Source organism: Fukomys damarensis, unplaced genomic scaffold, assembly GCF_012274545.1.
Source record: "Fukomys damarensis isolate Sample0158 unplaced genomic scaffold, DMR_v1.0_HiC HiC_scaffold_38, whole genome shotgun sequence".
NCBI lineage: Eukaryota > Metazoa > Chordata > Mammalia > Rodentia > Bathyergidae > Fukomys > Fukomys damarensis.
In genome coordinates, this window is record NW_022900950.1 from 35,778,644 (window position 1) to 35,798,703 (window position 20,060).

Consider the following 20,060-nt stretch of genomic DNA (forward strand, 5'->3'; position numbering starts at 1 on the left):
TTCCTGAGTGTTGAGGGCCAGGTCTTGCAGATTCCACCCTTCCTTCCTGAAAGCCTGGCCTACACAGGGCAGGCACAGAGGAGATGGAAAACACACATCCACCCCATGCTGACCTTTCCTCCCTTCTGAGGCGTTCTCAGTGATTTGCCATTGAAAGTGTGCCCTGGAGATCTAATACCAAGAAGAGCTTCTCAGTGACTTTTTAATGAGTAGAAAAAAAAATTTTTTAAATAATCTATAGCTGAGGTTTGAAGAACACTGTTGACATTCTTTACAGGGAATGTGGGTTACACCTAACTGAAGTAGCTGAACGCTGTGTACTTTTTCCAGAGATGTTTAGGTTAGGAATCAAATATAAATTTCTATCTCCTTTATGGGTCTGTAGTGAGTAATAGAGCTTGTAAATATGCCATACAAGTATTTTTAATAACTTCATTTTAGAATAGTTTGGGAATTATAGAAAATTTGCAAAGATAGTCTCAAGAACTGCATGTTTTTCCTATTGTTAGCATCTGACATCACCACGGTACATTTATCACAAATAAGCCAGCCTCCTCAGCACATTGCTAACTAAGCTCTACATTTATGTTTCATGTTTTCCACTAATATCTTTTTGTTGTTGTTCCAGGATTCTATCTAGAATACCATGTTACATTTCATCATTATACTTCCTTAGGTTCCTTAACACTTACACAAGTATTTTTAAAATGTTGAAATAATAATGTGTTTCGGGATTTTTATTATATATAATAAATAAGACTCTTTACTCAGAGTTGAGGGCTCTGAATTCTTATCCATTTTTTTCCCTGTGGAAAGAGCCTCCTTCCTCTCCCAATTAAAAATATTTTATTTTCATTTAGTTATTTTGCAGTGCTCAGGATTGAAGCCATGGCCTCTTGTATGCTAGACGAGCACTGTCCCACTAAACTACATTCCTAGTCCAAAATCAAAACATTTTAGATAATGGTGACTTGGGGAAATATAATTTCTTATGTGGGAGTAGCATTAGAAAGCATTACTAGTAGTATATTACTGCTTGACATACACCATGATTCTCTTTCCTTCCAAAAGTTACTGCTTGCTGTTATATCACCACAGCAGGAAAATACATTGTGGTGGTGGATATAACCAGGATGGGAACGGGCTAATTTTGAAATGAGATTGTTTCAGTTTTTAAAACACACAGTTATGGTGACTAGGTAGGTTAACAGGGCAGGCTGAATGGAATAGCCTGTTTGTTTAGAACTTCTAGTAATGTGTAACCAAAGATAATTATAATTTAGTATATATAACCATTGTTATAGGAAAAGGAACTTAAACTATCATGGAGTAGAATCTGAGGAAGAAAGCCTTAATTGTTTCATTCAATTTAAAGGGCTTCTTTTAAAGGTGGTGGTAGAACATCCTGTTGACACAAGCACTTTAGCTACCTTCACCTTAGTTTCCTGCTTTATAAAAGGGAGTTAAGCCTCATCTGCTTAGCTCCAGAAGTAGGTTAACCATAGCTTCCCATTTCTTCTGTCATCTCCCCAGCTTAGCCTGAGATCTCCCATGTCTGAGACCTTGCAGTAACCTCATTCATTTCAAACACAAATGTTCTACACACACCACTGGGGGAATAAACCTCCCTGCACAACTTTTTATGGGATCAATGTCCCATTCAAAAATCTATAGGAGCTTCCTATTTTCTAAACAAAAAACTTTTCCAACATTATGTCCCTCCACTCTGGCATACCAGACTTCCCTCACCTTCAACATACTAACAATTGTAATCATTATCAACAGATAATTACTTCACATTTTCATTACCATAGGCTTTCTTGCCTTGGGTCTTTGCATATTTTCTTTCCTGATTCTCATCTCAGATTGCTACCCTTGCTTTTAAAAGCTCTGGGCAATAACTGAAATACCGAATAGTTTCTCTGGTGTGGAAAACTATAATAGTACACAGGATCCTAATGAGATAATTAATAATGTGAAATAGGAAGTAAAGGGCTAAAGGTGTAGGGAAAGTGGGAAGGGTGAGGGAAAGGTAATAAGGAAAAGGAAAAAATACGAGAAACTGAAAAAATAGAAATAAAATGTTTGTAAATGGGGAGAGGAGGAGGGGGTGAAGGGAGGGCAGGGACAAGGGGAAAAATGAGAATTAAGACCTGTCATGTAAAGGTACAAGATCCCAATGATAAATGTAACTGTACTGTATACCTAGATTATACCAATAAACTCAATAAAAAGAAGAAAAAAAAAGCTCTAGGCAAAACGCTACCTTTAATCCTTTTAAACTCCATTTCTCCCTTCCTTTTGGTAATCTGTCTTTCCTGAGAACTCCTGGTTTCAGTGTGTATGCTATATACTGGCAAATTTCCTCCTAGGTTTGTTTTCTGTGTCTGCATTTTCATTTATATGGTATTTATTTTAAATAGAGATCATATCAATTAAATTATTGTAAATTCTTTTTTCACTTAACATGTCAAACATTTTCACGTGAAATGTTTTTGAAATGTGATTTTTAAATGGTTTCATAAATAGTCTACACTAAATTCTAAATTATATTAAGGCATTTACATATAGTTGGACATTTAGGTTTCTTCTGTTTATGTGCTAGAAATACTGCCATGATGAATATTCTTGTGTATATCTAATTGGATATTTGAGATATATTCTAGGGCTGTCCTTCTTGAGGTTGATGATTATTGTGTTCTACATAAGTCCAAATTACCTTCCAGATATTTTAGGTCAGTTTTTTTCCTTCTGTAGTATATGAACATGCTCTCCAACACTGTGTTTTACAATCTGCTTGTCGTGTTTGTTAGTTAAGTATTTAAAATTTATCTCAACTGTTGTTGTTTTACATGTTCTGGATACAAGGTACTTTGTAAATACTTTCAGTCGTTAGCTTATCTTTTATTGTTTTTTCTTGATATGTTTTAAAAGCAGAAGCTTTTAATTTTCAGATATCAGATTTTTGTTACGAACTTTGCTTTTTAACCTATGACATGTTTCCGTAATCCAGTCAAAAGAATTTCACTTAATGTTTTCTTCAGAAGTTTTTTTTTTTGTTGTTGTTGTTATTGTGGTTTTGTTGTTATTGTTGTTGGTTTTTTTCAGTACCAGGGATCGAACTCTGGACCTTGAGCTTGCGAGGCAGGCGATGGAACTCTTCAGAAGTTTTCTAGCTTCTAGAGTTTGTACTTAGGCTTATGTTCTTTTTGAGTTAATTTTTGCATATGACATGAGATCTGGATTGAAGTCTGGTTGTGTGTGTGTGTGGTAATTAGTAAAAGATCAGGGATCTTCATAGATAAGGAAACTAGAATAACAAGTCTATCAAAGGTACATTTGTTGTTTAAAGGGGAGGGGATAAGTTTGCCTTTAATGTAATAGAAGGCAAATTACTCCTACTTAATATTTTGAGTCTAGTTTGGTGCATATCTCAAATTAATAAGTGAATGCTTTTTGGCAGAAAACTCATTACATTTTTTAATGTTTTTTTATTTCATTTAATATAATTGTATTACTATATTTATATACACAGCAAGCATTAATGAAGACCTAAGAAGTGCCAGGTAGATGATGTGGAAAAATAGTTTATTTGCAGTTCTGTGAATTACCTGGATGCAATTAACATCTAATGTCTAGAACAAAAGGGAGTCAAAGTAATTAACTTTGTTGAACCACAAAATTATTACGATATGAGGTACATCTGGCTCTGGGGAGTGTACTAATAAAGATTATGGAAGAAAGAGCTGTGATAAATAAGAAATTTTAGAAGTGAATATTGCTTGAGGTTATTTGTGAAATAGAAAGTTTCTCAGTAATTGGAGGTGCCACCAAGCTTTTTTAATCACCTATGTCTTTCCTTTAGGTCATCAGTTCCATGAGCTCCCTTTCTGAATACTGCCTGCCTTCCATTCTGCGAACTTTATTTGATTGGTACAAAAGGCAAAATGGCATTGAGGATGAATCCCACGAATACAGGCCAAGAACAAGCAATAAATCGAAAAGGTATATTTTTTACATTAAGGTTCATGGTTTTGTTAAAAAACATAAATCAGAAACGAGTTATGTGGCATCCAGGCCTTCCTGTTCACAAGGCTGCACAAGTGCTACAGAGACCCTCGGTCTGCAGTGGGTAACAGATTTGGAGAACCTTATCACTTAAAGCTGTCACAGGTTGAAAATTCACACACTCCCTTATTTCAGCATTTGTGTGGACTGAGGTAAAGGCCATGGGTCACTGTCTTTCCTGCTTTTTCCTCTACCATGTCCCCTCTAGTACACACCCAAAAGCTGAAGGCCATTGCAGGCCTTGCGTGCTGACATGCTGAGATATTTTAGTGTGGCGCAGAGTAACCTTGAGTGCTCAGTGTACCACATCACGCAGGGCACAGGCTGCACTCTCATGGGAGTCCTGAGGCTGCCACTGATGAGCATGTGATTTGGGACAGCAAAATGGAGAGGTTTGAGTCACAGTCTCTGACTTCTTGCAGTTGAGAATTTTGTTTTTTCTGTGGTCCATCTTCTGTTGTGGATTTGAAAGGGGGAATTTGCTGCTACAGGAGCACTTTAGGAGTCATAAAACTTAGGGTTTTCCTATGGGAAAATTAATGCATGTCCCCTCCTCTACCAAATTTCAGGTAAATACATTTAATTTCATGTGTTTGAAATCAACCCCCTCCAATAAGGTAGTGAATATATGAAAGTTTAATACACTTAGGGTTATTTTAAAAGTACTTAGATCTGTGTGAATTGAGTAGCATTCTTTAAAGACAGTAAACTGAAATTAATTACTGTGAAAACATGACATTAACTGCTTTTAGTGAGTGATTTATCCCTCACATTTTTCTTGACAGATCTAAGACATTTTTTTAAAAAATACAGATTTCTCTTGAAATGGAATATCTGTAATTTTACCAAATTATATTTCATCTATATTGTAACTAACTTTTATAATATCTCTGAGTTTACACAAGATTTGATCATTTATTACTGTGTTTGAGGGACAGATTTGTAACTTTTTCACACTGAGTTAACTTTTTTAGTTGAGAAAGGAAAAATTTTGAGACATAAGGTATATACCATATTCACAGTTTTAAAGCATATAATTCAGTGTTTTCAATATATTTTCAGGGTTGTACAGCAGTCACTACTGTGTAATTTTAGAACATTTTTATCTCTCCAGAAAGAAACCTCATACCCATTAGCCTTCTCTCTTTGTAAATACCCTTTTAACTTACAGAATTTTAAAGGTATGATTTCCATTCTGTATCTGAAACTTATTTATACTGTGTGATCAATAAATGAATGGGATTATTTTATTTTTCTCATCACACATGTTAGCTGGTAAACAGAGTTCCCCAGAGACAGAGAGTACAGAAGTTTTAGTAAGTTGATTGAGTTTTAAATTTGTTTCCTGTTTTGTCAGTTTAATTACTGAAACTAGATTTTGCATGACTCAGTTTCTCTGTAGATAGATATTGGTTTTGAAATCATACAGATTATTTTCAGGATATCAGAGTGACTGCTGAGATCAAAATCATACAGAACCAGGACAGTAACATTCAACTCAGTAGCATTTTAGTTACATTTGAACTTTTAAAATGAAAGAATGTGTGCCTTGGAAACCCCACCCCAACCCATTGAGGGTCTGCACAGCATGATGTAGCTAAGATACAGCTAAAAGAGGAACTATGGAGAGGGGTGTAAGTGACTGAAAATAGTCAAAAGGAAGGGTTAGACATGGAGCTATGAGTTCTAAGATTAGCACAATATCAACATTTTTGCTGCCAAATAAATTTGTCTAATGCCTCTGGCTCCTCAAACCATGAATAAAGTTGAATTCAGTATTGGAAAAGTATATGTCAGCTTTATTTAAAAACAAAACATGGCTTACTAAATAAAATAAATTAAGAGGTTAAAATAATTTTTTTCCTGCCAAGAACTGCTCCTATTTTGGGGTCTTCTGTCCACTTTTGCAAACCATTACCCACCATCTGACACAAATGTCATCTCTGCTGTTGGCTGTCTTTTGAAAGTTCTCCTTCCTCTTGCTTTCAAACTTCCTGTTTCCTTATTCAGTGGTATAACTGCTACAAGGCCCAACTAATTTCCTCAGCTAGCAGTAGCACTTTCTCTTAGCTTCATTGAATGTTGAAATATTTCCGATGTATGTTTTTTTCTACCACTCTTCCTCCTGACAGAGCTGTTCATAAATGATCCTAAATGAATGAATTCCTGCTCCATGAATACCTTTCTGCCTGAAAGGTGGAGCTGAGCTTCCCTTGTTAGCCCATCCCCTTATATATCAGCCTTAATTTTACTTGCTCAAGGTTACAGGGCACTTCTAGAATTCACGTGTGTATCTATGTATGTGTGTATATTTTTTTCTTCAATATCTTATTGTTCTTACTCCCTCTTGACTAAAGACAAAAACAGGTCTTATTTATAAGATTTTTTGAAAAAGGTCTCTCCTACTAGTTCAAATCCCATCATTCTTTCTTAGTAAGTATTGAGCATTTGTGTTTCAGAGATTAAGATAAATAAGATCCATGCTTTAGCTTCTCAAACTTTTATGTAAGTACAAGTTGAACATCCTAAATTCAAAATACTCCTATATTCAAAAATGTTGGAGTACAGTGCATTATAAAGTTCCATTCCTGATCTCATGGGATAGATCACAGTCAACACAAGTGCTCTGACAATATTGTATAAATTTACCTTTGGCTATATGTAGAGGCAGATATGAGATGAATATGAATTTTGTGTTTAGACTTGGGTTCCATCCCCAAGGTATATCTTACTATGTATATGCAGGTGTTCTAAAAAATCTGAAAGCTAAAGCACATTCCCAAGCATTTTGGATAAGGCATATTTGGCCCATCCTATTAATATTCCCATATTGTAAATGAAGAAATTGCTGCTAAGTAGGAGGCATAATTTTAAGCTAGGACTATTTTACACCAAAAAATTAATGCTCTTACCCACTATTCTGTGCCAAGGGATTTATCACTCATTTCACTTGTCTTACTTTGGTCAATCCTAAGTGAGTTCTCAGTGTGTTTGTAAAAAGAAAATAGGGTAGGGAGTATGTGTTTCTATCCTTCAAAAGTTCTGTTTCAGCTCCCTGACTTTATTTTATTTTTGATATTAGAGACTGAACCCAGGGCCTTCTCAGTGTATTAGGTCCCCATCCTTTTTTTATTTTGAGGCAGGACCTCACTACATCACTAAATTGCCCAGGCTAGGCTCTAACTTACAGTCCTCCTGCCTCAGCCTCTCAGAGTGCAAGGATTACAGACATGTACCACCACACTACTCTTTGACTTTTGAATGAGTGTAAAAGATTCCACTTTGCTATTTTTAAAGATTCCTTTCTTCTTTCCTCTGTTTTGTTAGTCGTGCTCTTTTGCTTTTTTCCTCCTTGCACTAAATTTCAAATGGAGAAAGGACAGGAAAAAATAAAAGCAATGCTGATCTTCTCTCCTTTCCTTGCTCTCTAGCTCTGATTGCTAAACATAATAGCTTATTATTTAGCTCCTTTCCAAGATCCTTACATAATGTTATATTATTACATTGTGTATCTCCTTTCATAAGGTCCTTTAAATGCACACCTCCATGATGGTAGATATGTCTTGTGTTTGCTGCACATTTTACAAATGATAGAATTCCTGGATTGCAAGCTACTTACAAAATGAGATTATGGACTCACAAGTAGGTATTCAACATTACTTAGTTACAAATTTTAAATTTGAAGTCAAATGTTTCAACTTTATATCCAGTGTTTGCCCATTGTACCAGTGATAACAGAAAAGGCATTAGCATACATTTACCCACTGCAGTCTTCTAGTAACAAAATAAGTTTACAGTCCATTGGGGATGAATTCTAGATTTTTAATGAATTATCTCACTTTGAAAATACCTTTAGTCCTAATTAATGTATTTTAAATTTTACAGTGATGAACAGCAGCGAGATTATTTAATGGAAAGACGGGACCTCGCCATTGATTTTATTTTTTCTTTAGTATTAATAGAAGTTTTGAAACAGGTGTGTGAATAATTTATTGTTACTTTTAATTAACATTTATAACCTAAAAACTACTTTTTGAAATTCTAAGTTTATTAAATTGTTTACGTATTCTAAATGCTGGGTTGTTAGTACTGATTTGATTTTCAGTATTCCCTTCCAAGTTAAAAGTTGTCTTTTTTTTTTTTTTTTCAGATTCCACTTCATCCTGTAATAGACAGTTTAATACATGATGTTATTAACTTGGCTTTCAAGCACTTTAAATACAAAGAAGGGTAAGATGATTTCTAGCATTGGAATGTTGAAGAAGTTGGGTTTTGTCTTTTCAAATGAGCAGAGATCCCTAACTTGGCCAATTTTACTCTACTTAGGTACCTTGGTCCTAACACTGGCAATATGCACATTGTGGCCGACCTGTATGCAGAAGTCATTGGAGTGTTGGCACAAGCTAAGTAAGTGAATGTGAGTCCTGGACCGTGAGAATGTCAGTGCTCAGAATTTAAAGGGTTTGAGTTCCCAAGGTTTTAGGCTTATTTTTGCCAGTTGTGCCACATCTTTGACTCTAACTAAAGGCTCCTCCAGGGCAGGGTCTAAGTTTCAATTCTCACTTTAGCACTTGGACCAGACCCCACTGAGCCCATGGGATTCAGACCATTCTTCAAGGAATGACGTGAACTAACCAAATTGCTTTTCTGTCTGCTCAGATGGTCCAAAAATATTTCAGTTTTTAAAGGTTTTTTTTCCCCCCCTTGAGTGGGTAGTTACAATCTATCATCCATGAGTGGAAAAATTCCATTCTAGAATGTCTCTTTTACTATAGACTTTACTTAATTCAACTGAGCTAAAAATGTCCCAGACTGTCATGGAAACAAGTCAGGGGAAAAATCTCATTGCTAAATATATCTGGCCCTGTAATGCAACTTAGCAGGCTAGAACAAAGTAGTGTTAGACTGTTAGCAATAATATACTTCTTCCAAAATGATGTCACACCCTACTTTACCCAGCTTCATTTTATCCAACCCTGAGGCAAATTGGGCAAGATCCTGAATACCTAGGCTAGGCAAAATGAGCCAAAGATATAATAAGAATTCAAGCCAAGGGGCCAGTTTACAGCAGCAGTGATGCTCTGATTCTTGTGAAATGCAATCCACAGAAAGAGATTTTTATCTTTGAGACAGAATGTCCTAACTTAGTGGCATGGAAAGACACAACTTATCCAAAAACATTTAAGTACTTACTCAGTAAACTTACCTAGTTATAATATAAATAAGAACTCAGGAAGCAGAGCCCCCCAAAATGCCTTGGTGTGGTTCATTCTAATCCAGTTTACTTACTCAACCTGCCAACCTTTTTTTTCCTAACACAAATGCCATCACTGTTAGAAGGTGGAGAGGGAACTTCTAGAGGGTGAAACCCTGACACTACTGAGAACTATCTAGGTCAAAGGATGAAAACAATAGGGGGGAAAGAAATGGGCCAAATCATATGTAGAATGAATCAGTAAAGTTCTCTGGACCATTTTGCGTGAGCCCATGTTGTATTTTTTAATAGTCTATTATCATTTAATTCACAAGTCATTAAAGGTACAATACATTTTAGAGAGATTTCTATTGCAGTGCAATAATACAAAGTCTTAGCACTTAGTTCATTTTTTTCTATCCTTCCTAAGAAGAATTTGAAACAGGAGATTCTAATATGTGTATTTGCTAATGTGTCAAGCTCTGAAAATATTAGCACATTTCTTTGTAGTTATTGCTGTATAATTCTCTTATGCTTTCATTTGGAAAATTGAATATACCAAAAATGACTTTGGTGTTTTTCTTAGTTTATGAAATATGCATAACAATAGCAGATACTGTAGAATAGCCTTCCTTAGCTACTTGGATTGAGTTAGTTATAAATGGAGAATTAATGTCATTCCTAAGCAACATTCAAAGATTTTAGAAATTTCCATATTAGATTAGATTTATGATTCACTCACCTGATATTTTCTTGCCAATAGTGGCTTTTTAAATTTTTATGAAATCAATATTTGTCCTTATTCTGTAATAGTTGAGTATACAAAATGCTTGCATTTGGACAATGTTCTACTTATTTACTCCTTAATTCTTGTCTTTAAAGTAAATACTGTTTTGTTTTGGTTTGGGGTTTTTGTTTTTGTTTTTGTTTTTGCTGTGAAGTGATATTCACACATATTCCTGACTTTTTCAAAGTCAACTAAGTTAAAACTAAATTTTTAAAAGTACTTTGGCCAGTCTGCTATTGCAGTAATAACAGACTTAAATAGCTCATAATATCTTCTGAACCAGGCAATGTGTAGTTAACCTTTATTCATGTATAGTACAATCTTAAATTAGTGTCATGAATTATCTCACTACTTTCCCATAAGTACATCAGGACCATTACTTTATTGTTGGTTTATAAAAGTACTGCTTCCTTTGTTCTCAGAGAAATAAGACCATACACTTATCTAGAACAGATTGGTTAACTTATTTTCCTTTTTATAAAGTTAAATAATATAATAATTTAAATTGTAGATTGTATATCCAGTTTCCAGTGATTATGCATAAGAAGTATGAAATATTTTCCTTATTATGACTTTAGTTATTGAGGCTTAGTTTGGTCTGAGTTTTAGCAGAATCACTATTTTAAATATTACTGGTGATAATAATAATTCTGCTCATTAAGGAATGTTTTAGTGTCATTAAGAGATTTTTCACAAATAATGCTGCCTTTTTCAAAGTTAATTGAAAGCATATTTACTACTGCATACATCTTAAGTAGAAATTCATTTTTATATTAATTTTATACTATGCCAAAAACTAATCAGTTACTACAATTTTAAAATATCCTATGAAATAATAAATACTAAAGAGAGGTTATTAAAAACTTTTACCCAAAATCATTATAAGGGAAAATGAATTTTAAATGGAAGTAGATTATGGGATTTTTATGCTGAAATTTGGGACTTTTAAGAGCCATATTTATTTTTAAGTGAAAAATAAACTTTCAGCTACCATCTCATGAAGATAGGTATACTGAGTTATATAAATAGCCTGCCAACAATGTTTAAATGTGGGCTTTTTCTAGGAAGAATACTATATTCCATTCATCAGTAGAAGGTGATTTAGATTAATCAAGTTTCAGCTTTGCAAAAGGACCTGGAAGTAGCCTACCCATGCACCCTCTGGGAAAGACTTCTCAATGACATCCCCTTAGTTCACGTGTGACACTTATGCTCATGTACACCCGGAACGGGGATCTCATTGACCCCAAAAGAGACTAACCCATTCAGCATATTTTCTGAGGACCTACTATATGGCTGATCTTACAGACCTTAAATCTAACCAAAGTGTCTGATAATAAGCAATGAAGTCAACAAATAAGTAAACTATATAATATATTAGCGTTCATTCCATTCAGATGTCTCTTTTTCTCAGAAAGTTTTCCATTCTGTCTTCTTCCATATAATAACTATTTAGGTGTTTGAAAAAAGTGTCCATTGGCCTCTGAGTCATCTGACTTTGAAGCTATACACTCGTAGTTGGCCAGGCTGTTTCTGATATTTGTTTGTGTGCTGGCAGTGCTAAAGTACCACTGACTGTGGCTTAGACACCAGACATTTCGTTCCTCACAGTTCTGGATGATGGAAGTCCAAGGTCAAGGTGCCAGCAGGGTTGGTTTCTCCTAAAGGCTTCCCTTCTTAGCTTGTAGGTATTTACCTTCTCCCTGTGTCCTCGTGATCTTATCCCTGTGTAAACCTATGTTTCTCTCTCAAACGCTCTAGGCATACTGGATTAGGGCTCATCCTTCAGACCTCATTTGACCTTATCAACTCTTTCAAAACCCTGTCTTTAAATACAGTCCCATTTTTAAAGTACTAGGAATTAAGATGTCAACTTGTGACTTTTCAGGAAACTAACTCATCTACAGTAGTAAGTCTGGGAATGGGCCAGAGAATATACATTTGTAATAAGTTCCAGATGCTGCCGTCTGGGGAACACACTTTAACAATCACTGATGTCCTCATAATGCATAGCATTTAGAGTAAGCACAGGGAGTCTAGAGCTGGACATGGGCTTTAAACTCCCTGTGCAACTTTATGAGGTTATGAAATCTTTATCTCATTTACTCTTCCATATGAAAAGATACAGTAATACCCTACATACAACGATGTTGTAATGATTAAATGAGTTACTCAGTGTAGCTGAATCCTGGTTGGCATAGAGTCAGCACTATGGGTCTCATTGCTGTTGTTGTTGTCATCATCTCCAACATCAACTGTTTTGGGGTTTGTTTTGCTTTGTTTTTTCTATAAGACGCAGGTAAGAATGATGACATTGGAGTTTAGAATTTATATTCCAAATTTTTCAAGAGTATAGTTTTGAATTTTCATTCAAAGAGATATCTGATGCAAATTGATTTTTGTAAATTTAACAAAATTCGTACTTTGACTTTTATTAATTGATCTGAAGAAGTAATACACAATTTTGCCATAGATCTCCATGATATTTCATTTGTGAAATATAGCTAATTTCTTCTATCTCACTGTAATAGTATTTAAGATATGTCAGAGTGGGCCAGTTCAGAATGTTTGTAGAAACCCACAAAATGCCACCACAGACTAGGAATAAACCCTGACATCTCCTAAAGTATTTAATAACCATTAGAAAATACCTCATTTATAAGGTAATTTATATTTTCTGTTCTGTTGCCTTAAAATCTTTTTATTGTGAAACACAAGTAGCCAATATAAAGAAAAAAAATCTATAAAATGAATTTAACAAACTGTCATACAATGAATACAACATAACTTCCATCTAACCCCAACACCAGCCCCTTACACCGCCTTTGGTGAAACAGTGTCACATGTTTGCTGCCTTCACTATGTGTTCTACAATGTCTGCTTTAAGGAGCAAGTTTTGCCCAACTTCAGAGATTCTGTTAGTTCTCCTTCAACTTTAATAGTCATAATTACCCTTTCTAATCATAGGTTGCTCCTAATTGACCCTTTCACTTATGGGACCCTTAGGCTAATTAGTCTTAGGAAACAAAAAACAATGGTTTTTAGAAAAAAAAAGTTTTTGCTTTTCTGTTTTGAAAATTAATGATCAAGTCAGCCATATCTGAAAAATAGTTTGGGTAATTTTAATATGTGTTTGCCTTTAGATATTTCAAAGATCTGCTGTTTTTGTTCTCTTAGCCTTAAAATCTATCCTTTTTTTTAAAAAAACTCATTTGCCATTATTACTATTGTTTTGATTATTATTTTATTTCAAATAATACAAGTACTTCATGTTCCTTGAGAATAGGGATGATATCGGGCCAGGGATTTAGCTCAGTGGTTCTGCTGCCTGCCTCCCAAGCGCAAGATCCCAAATTTGATCCCGGTATAAAAAAAAGAAAGAATATGGATGATATCCTTAAGATTGTTTTCATTCACCAGATCAAACTGTAAAATTCCTTGCATTTGGTAGACAGTCCATTCATCTTTATCTTTTAGGTATAATTTGAATTTTTCCATTACTAAATTTTTCCTTCAACTTAAAAATACCTTTTTCCATAGTTATTATTATAAAACTATAATAGAATGACAGTGGAAAACTTTGGAAATTAGTTTTGGAATATTTTTGTCAGTGTTTGAAATCTGATTTCAAAAATTGTTTTCTGCAATTGTCAGAAATAACTGATTCTTTTATGTTATTGTTCAAATACAATTTGATGCTGTAGAACTGCAAGGTCTGCAAATATGTTGGATACTGCTAAGCCTGAGGAAATGGAACATTTGTCTGCTTAATTTAAGAGCTAAACCATCTTGAGAGGGCCTCAGTACTGCTAGATTTGCTTCCTCATTTAAAAGAAATGTGGAGCATTGCTGTATAAGGGGGCAAGGAGAAATGAACTCTGTCAAATCTCAAACATCAAACCCATATGATATGACAGTTATTGTACTTGTACTGATTGGAAGAACTCCACCTCCAGGCTTCATCACTTTTGGATGCTAGAGGCCCCATTTATAGTGACCGTCCTACTGTTTACTTGGTAAATCACTTATGTTTTCTTCTTAGATTCCCTGCTGTCAAGAAAAAATTTATGGCAGAGCTAAAAGAATTAAGGCACAAAGAACAGAGTCCATATGTGGTGCAAAGCATTATCAGCTTAATAATGGGGATGAAATTCTTTCGAATTAAGATGTATCCAGTGGAGGACTTTGAGGCCTCTCTTCAGTTCATGCAGGTAAGTCCTGGGCAGAAGAGCCAAGAGCCATCCATTTGAGCAATCCCCTTTATCAAAGTGACAAAACTGGAATGTGAGAATCCCTTACAGGCAATACCCAACTTACAGTTTTTCAACTTTGCAGTGGTGCAAAGGCTGTATACATTTAGTAGAAAGCTTATTTCCCATTTTGAATTTGGTTGTTTTCTTAAGATACAAATATGCAGTCTAGAATTCTACCACTGAACCACCAGTGCTTACTGATATCATGTAAAGGTATAAGATCCCAATGATGAATGTAACTGTAATGTATACCTAAAATGTACCAATAAACTCAATGAGAAAAAAATGTGAGAGAATGAAAAGATGAAAATAAAGTGTTTGTAGATGGGGAGTGGAGGAGGGGGTGAAGGGAGGGCAGAGGTAAGGGGAAAAAATGAGAACCAAGACCTGTCATGTAAAGGTATAAGATCCCAATGATGAATGTAACTGTAATGTATACCTAAAATGTACCAATAAACTCAATGAGAAAAAAAATATGCAATCTAATCCTCTCTCATGATTCTGGGCAACAGAAGCAACCACAATTTCCAGTTGACTCCTCAATAAGCAGAAAAATGGATGCTTGTTACTATGCTGTAAAAAGCATAGTAAGGAAGTTAAGCTAAGATGTTCACTAGGTTAAGGGTTTTAAATGCAGTTTCTGTTTACAATGATTTCAAATAATGATGGATTTATTGGAATATAACACCTTCATGAGCTGAGAAGCATCTGTACTTGACAGTATAGTAAAAAAAAGTCGTGCCTTCTCAACAATTCAAGAAAAGCCTTGCAACCAAGTAGCAGAATTGCAGAAATATAATTTCAGTTTTAAATTTTCATACTGTCTTTGAAGTCAGGTATAAATAGAATTTCTTAATTGTTGACTCCTTTCAGTCATTGGTACATATTGCTCTGTGAATAAACTATACTTGACTTCTTTTTAGAATTGAGAGCATTGGGTTTACTATTTCAGCATTCACAGGAGTGGTGGTCGGGTTGAAGGGAGGGCAGGGGAATGGGGGAAAAATAAGAACCAAGATAGATCATGTAAAGGTGCAAATTCCCAATGATGAATGTCATTATATTGTACACCTAAAATGTACCAATAAAATTCATTAAAAATAACATTCACAGGCAGGAGAAATTTATTGAAGATAGAAATCTGTTTTATTCATACTACTGAAAGAAATCTTAATTTTAAAAAATCAAAACCTTACAGGTTTAATGTGTATTAACTAGAATTCATCATGATATATAACCAAAAAATTGTTGCTGATGAAGACTTCACAGAACCTGTAGCTCTATTAAGAGTTTATAGAACTTTGGCATCTGAAGAACTTTTCTAATGCTGCTGTAAATTAAATTTGGGAACGATCTTACTGGAATGTTTAGATATGGGGAGTTTAGGTAAATGTAGGCTGTACCCCTTCATAACCAAAAAAGCTACAACCAAAAAGACATAAGTATAGATGAGGATGTAGATTAATTGGAGCCCACGTGTTCCGGTAGTATAAAGATAAAACAGCACATTCACTGGAAAATATCTTGACAGTTTCTCAGATGACTTAAGCCTGGAACTACCAGATAATCTTGAAACTTCAATCCAAGGTATATACCTGAGAGAAATGAATATATATTTGCACATAAAAACTTTAATACAGATGTTCATAGCAGCATTATTCACAGTAGACAAAAAGTGGGAACAACTCAGATGTCACTAAACTGATGAATGGATGTGCAAAATACAGTATATCCATACAGTGGACTATTTGGCTCTAAAAGGGAATGAAATACAACATAAACATCCTTGAAAACATTGTGTTAAGTATAAAAACCAGCTACAAAGGGCCACACTGCATATGAATCCATTTACATGAAATGTCCAAAACAGGCAAATCAATAAAGACAGTTTAATAGTCACCTATAGCTGAAAATGAGAGGTGAATAAGAGGTTGAGGATAACTGACAAAGAGTGCAGGGTTTCTTTAGGGCTCATTAAAAAGTTCTAAATTAGATCGCGATAATGAATGCTGAATATACAAAAAAAAAATGAACTGAAAACTTTAAATGGGTAAATTAGATATGTAAGTCATATCTCAATAAAGCTGATGTATAGAAGGGAGAGAGGGATCAGTGGTTACTGTGTATCAAACTTCCTCGGTTTGAATTCGGGTACAATACTTAAGAACCCTGTCTCCTTGCCCTGTCCCATTTAACCCCTCCTTCCTCCTTCCAAAGCCTCATTTATTTTATCTGCAAGGTAGTAGCAAAGACAATGCCCTAGAGAGTGATGCTCATATAAGCACTCAGTGACAGTTCACACTCTGGAATATTACTGTATTATGTGGTTGAATGACAACTTGAAAGTATTTACATACAAATGCAAAATAATGTACAAAAAAGGCCATGATCCTGGTAACTGTATATCTCCATTCTGTGCTGGAAAGAGTGTAAGTGACTTCCTAGGTTAGTGTTATGCAACCTAGTCAGTAATCTTAATATGATATTGCTGGACTAAGAAACTTTCAACTGTTTTTGGCAATATTCCCAATAGTGACCACTGTAAAATTAGTATATATTCCCAATAGTATATATTTCCAGTAGTGACCACAGTAAACAGTAAAGGATTAAGAGCTAATATAGATATTAGCACGTCATCAAATATATGTAGCTTAGGACTCTTGAATTAAAAAATATCCCAAGGTAACCACTACAAGTTACTCGCTTAAAGCTTGGAAGGAGAGAGGTGCTGGCAGAATTCAGGGCAGGTGACTTTCCCACACAGCCAGTCCGTAGGCTACCAAACATATTTTTTCATTGACTATAGGTGCTTATATCAATAGTACCTTCACAAGCAAAGACATCTTTGCTGAGGAGCTGTTCCAAATATTTCCTTGTCTGAAGTGGAAGAGGGAAATGTTCCAAACTTGCTTATGAAATGATCAGAATAATAAACACACCTAAAATGTCACGGTGAACATGTAAGCAATTCTAGCCTTGAGGCTTTCAGGCATAGGGCCTAAAATAAGTGTGCTGTCTTTTGTCTTTCTTCCCATATTTACCTTCCCTAGAGATCTATGTTTGTGGGCTAATCCAAGACCCCGAGCCCCATAATGGGTAAGTAATCAATAGAAATATATAGGTATATATTTATATATACAGACTGAGCTGGCCAGTGACTGAATAGACAAATGTGTGCTTACTGGTTATAGCCGCTTTGCCCTTTAAATGCAGTGATTTGAAATAGAAGTGGAAAAAGAAAGATAAAACCAGCCTTATAAAATGCCACTGAGGCCCTGCAAGCATTTAGAATTCATTGTGAATGTTTGAAACCAGGAATTTTTAAATCGATCGTGGAACATACTATGTTAACACTTGTGATTTGGGTAGAGAATTGCTTACTTATTTATTTAAGTACATTTAACATGCACATTGTAATCTACTTTCTTTCTACTGTTTGTCTGCTTCCTAGGAATGTGCACATTATTTCCTTGAGGTCAAAGACAAAGATATCAAACATGCCTTGGCTGGACTTTTTGTGGAAATCCTGGTTCCCGTTGCTGCTGTGAGTTACATTTTATTTCTAAGAACTTCTTAAAATGGGACTCAAGAATTTCATTAATAGAATATTTACATGCATCTCTATTTCAGACTGTTAAAAATGAAGTAAATGTTCCCTGCCTCAGAAACTTTGTGGAAAGCCTATATGATACCACGTTGGAACTTTCTTCTCGAAAGAAGCATTCCTTGGTTAGTGACTGAGAAAATTCAAGAGCATAAACAAAACTGCAGAGACTAAAATTCCTAGCCATAAATCTACTTGAGAGGATGCTACAGAAGGGAGAATTACCTACAACCCTCTCCAAAAGACTCGCCTTTCAAACTTTGGAACTTACATTTAGTACTGACTATGAATCACAGTAACATAAGAGGATTAGACCCGGTCACCTCAGCTGGTCCTTCTGGTCCTTCCGATTGTGCTGTTTATTTTTAAGATGGGCTTAACTTGATTTTTGTTTGAATTTCTGAGAATTTTTTTCCAATCTCAAGGCTAAAGTTTATAATAACAGTTTCTCTTCTCAATCCCCAAGAGCTTGCAGTGATCCTAATAATCAGAATCAAAATTGAACTAGGCAAGAAAGGGAGACAGGAAATAGTTGCCCACAGACAAAAGTCTCTGAAGGCTGGGAAAATAATTCTTGGGGAGGCTTTGATACTGCTTTGAGTCTTTTAAGTTACCATTACCTTTTACCCCTATGGTAAATAATAGTCTGGTTTATAAATTATTAAATGGTGTGTTCTGTGTGGTTGTGATAGTTAAGGGTCTCAAAAGTGTGAATTTCACCATAGTAATATGAGTATATATTCAGTGTTGCTTTGCTGGTAGTGGTGACAAAGTTGCTCACTTGTCTACATTCCATGGGCATGGTGACTGACTCCATACCCTATTTTTAGATTACTGTCTGGTATTAGAGTTTTGAATTTGTTGGGAGCAGCAGTTCAAAATCCTTAAAACTAAGTTAACTGTTTTAGGAAGAAAAAACCTAAGTTAATAAATTCTTGAGCACTGACAGTTGTTTCTTGCTAGTCCAAGTTAATAAGTTAATAGATGAGCCAGTTACATTTTTGTTTAAATCTTCCACTGGCCTGGTTTCTTGAGGACCCACAGAGGAGTTACACTGTCTGGTTTAGCAAAATGGTGATGTGCTGTGAACATAGGTTTTTTGGGATGGCTGCCCATTAACTTTTTCTGTCTTCTCCAGTTGCTGTGGGAAACTGGCCCAGTTAGGCAGGAAAAACACAGTAGCACCTCTGTTTATTCAGTTGTAAGCAAATTCCTCCCACAGTTAAATTTGTCTTGGTAGAGTTTACCAGTGCAATAATATTTCTTTTAGGACTCTTTCTTAATCACAGGAAGGTTCCATAGAAATGAAGAAATATATGTATCTACTTTTAAGATAGTACATATTGTTGAATGAAAAAGTCAGTAACATTTTTTAAATATGTGCTTTCCTCCCTTTTTTCTGGAAATTGAGAATTATCTAAAATGGGTATCCTTGTTTGCAAAGTTCATTAGTGAAGAAAAAGTGAATCACATTTCCCTATTATTGTACATGGAATATTACTACACACAATCCATAGTTCTAGATTATTCCATCCCTGGCATTATCAGAAAACATTTGCAAAATGTTCACCCCTGCTCATTCACCCATTGGACACTGTTGTGTTATACAGTATGCTGCTTAATTCAGCCTATAGAGTTGCAGAAGCAGACAGCGAAATCATGGGTACTGAGAATGTATTGCCTGGTACCTTAAAATAGCAGTCATCCTCTAGGGCTGGCATATGAGTTGGTGGTAAAGAACTTGTCCAGCCTCAGCAAAGCCCTGGGTTCCATCACCAACAGTGCAAGAAAGAAAGACAATACACATTCACACTGTGGCCTTGTCTCCTTTCTTCCAGGCTTTGTACCCCCTGGTGACCTGTCTGCTCTGTGTCAGTCAGAAGCAGCTGTTCCTGAACAGATGGCATGTCTTCCTCAACAACTGCTTATCTAACCTAAAGGTTGGTATTTAAGTTTAAAAAACTTCAAAAAAATTATGGTATAATTCTTAGGCTAGTAGATGTGCTTTTGACTAACGATAGGAGAAAGCACTTCAGATTTGGGGAAAATAAATCTGTTCCAATAAAGTCTACTAAAGATAGAATTGCTGCTTTATACACATGTGAATAGGTATATTTATATAAATAAAATAAAAACAGTAACAGTTAGCTGTTA

The 20,060-nt window shown here is 35.1% G+C and overlaps 1 protein-coding gene across 6 annotated transcripts in view; it reads left to right on the forward strand.

Moving 5' to 3' along the window:
- The window catches only part of Fry (FRY microtubule binding protein), a 353,736-nt gene that overhangs the window by 176,850 nt on the left and 156,826 nt on the right, over positions 1–20,060 (forward strand). For all 6 annotated transcript variants that reach the window (XM_010623889.3, XM_010623892.3, XM_010623891.3 and 3 more), the window contains 8 exons: positions 3,866–4,005; positions 7,954–8,044; positions 8,219–8,298; positions 8,395–8,475; positions 14,092–14,260; positions 17,754–17,846; positions 17,933–18,031; positions 19,745–19,846. In XM_010623889.3, the coding sequence (XP_010622191.1) occupies positions 3,866–4,005; positions 7,954–8,044; positions 8,219–8,298; positions 8,395–8,475; positions 14,092–14,260; positions 17,754–17,846; positions 17,933–18,031; positions 19,745–19,846 (855 nt within the window). The remainder of the gene's footprint in view (positions 1–3,865; positions 4,006–7,953; positions 8,045–8,218; positions 8,299–8,394; positions 8,476–14,091; positions 14,261–17,753; positions 17,847–17,932; positions 18,032–19,744; positions 19,847–20,060) is intronic.